Source organism: Rhinopithecus bieti, unplaced genomic scaffold (genome assembly GCF_001698545.2).
Source record: "Rhinopithecus bieti isolate Rb0 unplaced genomic scaffold, ASM169854v2 scaffold_30015, whole genome shotgun sequence".
NCBI classification, from domain to species: Eukaryota; Metazoa; Chordata; class Mammalia; order Primates; family Cercopithecidae; genus Rhinopithecus; species Rhinopithecus bieti.
Window position 1 is genome coordinate 382827 of NW_016812995.1, and position 5759 is coordinate 388585.

Sequence of the window (5759 nt, forward strand, 5' to 3'; positions counted from 1 at the left end):
TTTTTAATAGTGATGGAGTTTCTCCATGTTGGTGAGGCTGGTCTTGAACTCCCAACCTCAGGTGATTTGCCTGCCTCAGCCTCCCAAAGTGCTGGGATTACAGGCGTGAGCCTCTGTGCCTGGCCAGAAGCTAACTTTTAAAAATCCTTTTGTGCTGGTAAAAATAATGATGCAAATCTGTTTTGCAGGTCCGAGGTTATGATTTCAAAGCTGATATTTGGAGTTTTGGAATTACAGCAATTGAATTGGCCACTGGGGCAGCTCCTTATCATAAATATCCACCAATGAAGGTGAGGCTTGTATTCCAAATACTACCCCAGCTCAAGTCCCAGTTCCTTTTCAGAGCCATTTGCAAGTCTTTTAAATTTTTTTTATTGTGGTAAAATACACAGATCATAAAATTGACCATCGTCTTTAACCATTTGGAGTATATAGTTCAATGGTATTAAATGCATTCATAATGTTGTGTAGTTGTCACCACCATCTGTATCCAAGCACTTTTCGTTTTAAAACTGGAACTCTATACCCATTAAATAGTAACTCTTGATTCCCATTCTTAGCCCCTTGGCAATCATTTTTGTCTCTATGATTTTGACTGCTGTTAATACCTCACATAAGTAGAATCCCACAGTGTTTATCTTTGCATGGCTAGCATAATGTCCCCAAGGTTCATCCATGTTGTAGCATATTGCAGAATTTTCTTGCTTTTTAAGGCTGAATAATACCCATTGTGTGTGTGTGTGTGTGTGTTAAGAAGGTAACCATCTACAGCATATTATTTATGTGAAATACACATAATGACTCTGAATTTTAAACAACTGATTCAGATATGAACTTAAAGAAAATAAAATGTTTGTATGTTGGTGGGGGGGTGCCTATATTGAAAAATCTTGACCACAATAGTTAAACTTTACTGAGTCATCACAAGTTTACAGTATATTGAAAATTCTTACAGGTTTTAATGCTGACACTGCAGAATGATCCTCCTTCTTTGGAAACTGGTGTTCAAGATAAAGAAATGCTGAAAAAATATGGAAAATCATTTAGAAAATGATTTCATTGTGCCTTCAAAAGATCCAGAAAAAAGGTAAAATATGAGAAAACATCTACTTTTCTCTCTAATAAAACATCATGAGAAGTCTAAGAGTCACATACTTGTATGTACAGGAAATTATTTTCAAAAGAACTAAATATAAACTTTAAAGAAGTATACAGAGACCATTATACTGTGGTATACAGAAATGAATTGATTTCTGCCTTCTTTGTAGTATACAGTATACCCTAAATAGTTCAGCCTTTTTCTTGTTAATTTCTTACAAAGTTGTACATTGTGAATTCTGTATTAATAAGTGCCAAGTTAGTGGAGAGGTTTGTTTTTAATTTGCATTTAAAATTTATAAATGAATGTCTTAATGGCATTTACAGTATTAATAAAGGCAAGACACATAGAAAAATTAGGTTTAGTGTCTAATAATCACACTTATTTCCATGTTAGAAAGATATTTTAGTAAGTGGACCAAAAATTCAAATAGCTTCCTTATCATTATTAGACAGATTGAATGACAAGTGAGCAAATAAATAAGAACATCCAATATGAGTAACTTCATGAATTAAACAGAATCGTAGAATGTTGGGGATCATTGAGTACAACCTTTTATTTTTGAGGTCACTTGATACTTAGTCATAGGAGTAGGACTTGAATCTCAAAAAGTCCTGATTCCTAATTTAGGGCTCTGTTCCTTCTGAATCTTATTTGTCTGTTTCACATATATATTCCACTCAGCTACTTAGCGCTGAGTTCTTTAATTTTTGTTTCTCTAAAGATCATTAAAAGGGAAAGACTTTCATGTTCTTGATCACATCTCTAGTATATGTAATAGGGCTTCAGAGTTTATTGTTGGAAATATTGGAAAGGGTAAGAAAAACAGGTATCAAAAGTTATACCTGCGTTTTTATAATTTTTTTTCTGTTTCTGAGTAAACACTTAAAAAAGACAGGAAACACTTTTACCAAATTAGTTGATTAAAGGAACAAAATTTTCTTGTTACAAATACCTAGAAATGCCAGATAAAATCTATCCTACTTAAAGATTCTCAGATACCAGAAATAATGAGGAACCCCAAAGTTAAAGAAGAAATATTGTGAACTAATCCTGTGGCTGTCTTCAGTGGGTCACTATTCATTCTGATAACCTACTAATTTGGATTTGTAACTCCCATGTGAAGACTGGACTTGAGATCTTGGGTCTACCCAGTGGGGAGTTTAAACAGAGATTCTTCTTCTTAAAGCTAAGAACTTCAGATGTCTATATCCTTAGTAAAAGGATAGACAAGAATAAAAAATGTCATCACCAAGAGACAACAAAAACCTCTCCTGAATAATCAAGCCCTTCAACCTGAATATTCCACAGGTTTAGTCTATACTATCTATGTTATCCAGGAACCCACAGGATTAGAAAGTTAAAAAAGCTTCACCAAATCGCTTTTTATTTTTGACAGAAGCCATCACAGAGCTGTACTGGAAGAACACTTTCAACTCTAGCTCCCATTGGATTCCTGAACATAATACCCCACTGAAATAAGGTCACAATCCAAAATTAAGAAACACACAGTGAAACAATACATTATGAACTAGTTAGCAGACACAAACAGAAGGATTAGTGCTCCAAAAGATTTAGGTAATGCAGTGATAATCTGAAAAGATATAAAATTAAGTATATTGAAAATAATTACAATTAGAAGAAATCAAACCCACAAGAAAAGACTGTGACTGTGACAGAAGAACCAAATAGCAATGCCAGAAATGAAAAATACAGTGATTAATATTTCAAACTTTCCTTGAGTGTGAGCTGGACTTACTGACTCACTTCTGATGAGTAGAGTATGAAAAAGGAAAAATAGCAACTTCACAATGCACTTCCTCTACCCAATGACCAAGGTTAACATCACTATTAATAAGACATTGATAAGACTGATTCAGCTCTTAATATGATGAAATGAGAAGGGCATATAACCTGTGAGGTATTCTTCCTCTAAATCTGTAACTTCAGTCTGTAATGAGAAAACATCAGACAAACCCAAATCGAGGAATATGCAGCAAAATACCCGACCAGCACTCTTCAAAACTGCCAAGGAAGAGAGACTAAGAAACTGTCACAGATTGGAGGAAATTAAGAAGACATGAAGACTGAAAGCAACAGAGTATCCTGTACTATATCCTGGGACAGAAAAAGGACATTAGTGGAAAAACTGGAGAAATGGAATGAAGTCTGTTGTTTAGTTAATAGTGTTGTACCAGTGTTGATATTTTAGTTGATTTCTTTATTATTATACTGTGGTTATGTAAAAGGTTAACAATAGCAGAAGGTGGTGAAGGGCATGTAGGAACTCTGTACTAGCTTTGCAGCTCTTTAAGTCTAAAATTATTGTAAAACTTTCTTTTAAAGTAAGAAAACTGGAAGCTATAGAGAATCTCTTCCAGTTTGTAAACCAAAATTAAACTTTGTTTAGAACATTGCTAAGTTAAAATAACACACACAATGGACTGGTTAAACAGAACAACCAATAAAACAAAAAGGAGATTATTTATTTACTCATCAAGTACCAGGCACTGTGGTAAACACTTAACATATATTGTTTACAGTAATTCTTTGAGGATAGCACTGTTAATTTCTTTATCTTACAAATGAAGAAACTGAATCACAGAGAGGTTAAATAACCTTCCCCAAAGTCACACAGCTAATAAATGGAATCAGAATTCTGACCCATACAACTGGACTAGAGTGCCCATTTTAATCAGACTACAGTAAGTATACGGAGGAAACTGCTCAGAATGTAGCACAGAAGGATCAAAGAGGGAAATATGAAAGAAATACTAACATTTGGAGGGTAGACTGAGAAGGTTCAATATGTCTGTGTGTATGCACATCCACACACACACACACACACAAATGTACGTATACGTATACATGAACTTACTAGGAAAGACTAGAGAGAATGTGGTAGAAGCGATATTCAAAGAAATAATGGCTGAGAATTTTCCAGAATTGATGAAAGACCTATATTCTCAGAGTAAAGAACTATCGCTGTAGAATTCCAAGCAGTATCTCCCTTCTTCCACTTGTACACGTTGTTGTGAAACTACTGGACACGAAACAAAGAGAAGCTTCTACAGGCAATCTCAGGGAATAGATTACCTACTGAGGATCAGCAGGTAGACTTGACAGCCACTTCCCCAATAACACAACAGTTGAGGCCAGCATTTAGTGAAATGTTCAGAGAAAATACAGTCTTATGTCACTTAAAATGACACAGGATACATTCTTTGATATGTGTATTAGGCAGTTTTGTCATTGTGTGAACCTCATGGAGTGTACTTATACAAAGTTTGATGGTACAGCCTACTGCATACCTAGGCTATTTAGTGTAACCTGTTGCTCTACTGTCAGACGCATAGTATGTTGTTGGCCAAAGCATTAAGAGGCTCATAACTGTGACTTTAACCCAGAGTTCTCCAGCTAGTCAAACTATCATTCAAGAATGAGTATGAAATTATTTTGCACACGGAAATAGAGTTTTCCAGTCTCATTCTATCACTTAAAGAACCCATAAATTGTACTTTAGAAAGAAGGAAATGAAGTCGGAAGAAAGGAATGAATAATAAGCAATGTTGAGCAATCACATTGTTGAGCATATTGGAATCTTGAGTGAATAGAAAAATAAAAGTGATAATGTAGGATTTCAGTTTGCTATGCAAACTGAAACTTTCACATTTATTCAGTTTTTAAATCTTTATAATAATCATCGGAGGTGCTGGTTCTTAAACTTGAATGCATATTGGAATTACCTGGGGAGTTTTAAAAATTACTAAAGCCAATTAAAGGTTCTGCTTTAATTGGTATGAGGTACAGCCTGGTCATTGGGTTTTTGTTTGTTTGTTTGTTTGAGACAGTCTTGCTCTGTCGCCCAGACTGGAGTACAGTGGCACAATCTCAGCTTACTGCAACCTCCGCCTCATGGGTTCAAGTGATTCTCCTTTCTCAGTCTCCCGAGTTGCTAGGACTACAGGTGCACGCCACCTTGCCCTGCTAATTTTTGTGTTTTTTTAGTAGAGATGGGGTGTCACCATATTGGCCAGGCTGGTCTCGAACTCCTGACCTTGTGATCCACCCACCTGGCCTCCCAAAGTTCTGAGATTACAGGTGTGAGCCATGGTGCCCGACTGGTCATTGGGATTTTTACATTCTTCCCAGATAGTTTAATGCACAGCAGTGTTTAAGAACTACTGCTCTTAGGGACTTGGCCAAGTAATACTGAACCTTAGAGAGGTTGTGATTTGCTCAGGATCAGGTAGGTGTGTGGCAAAAAATCAGGTCCAGTTTCTTAAATGTTAAGTTCTATATTCTGCATGTTACTCTTTTAAAAGCTTGTAAAATTGACAGTCATGTCTTTGCTTAAAAGGAAATAAGACCATGAAGAAATGCGGTAAACTGAGTTTTGTTAAATTTGGGGAATATACTTTACTTTTAGAATTTTCATTTTTAAAGGGAGATTGTGAAATCTATTTTTAAGGATCTGTGGTAACCACAGATCCTTAAATTGAAGGCTGGCAGGCTACCATGTGGCAAGAAGTGAAGGTCTTGATTTGGTCCATTTCCTCTTTGAGTGTTTAAATATATTTTTATGCCTTGCTAAAAATGTTAGATAGATTTTGTCTAGCTTACTTATTGGGAAAATATTAAATATTAAATTAATATTATT

The 5759-nt window shown here is 35.3% G+C and overlaps 1 protein-coding gene across 1 annotated transcript in view; it reads left to right on the top strand.

The window, feature by feature from the left end:
• OXSR1 (oxidative stress responsive kinase 1) overlaps positions 1–5759 on the top strand; it is a 97754-nt gene that overhangs the window by 64615 nt on the left and 27380 nt on the right. The window contains 4 exon segments of the mRNA XM_017847390.1: positions 189–290; positions 956–1043; positions 1046–1087; positions 1869–1915. Coding sequence (XP_017702879.1) covers positions 189–290; positions 956–1043; positions 1046–1087; positions 1869–1915 — 279 coding nt within the window.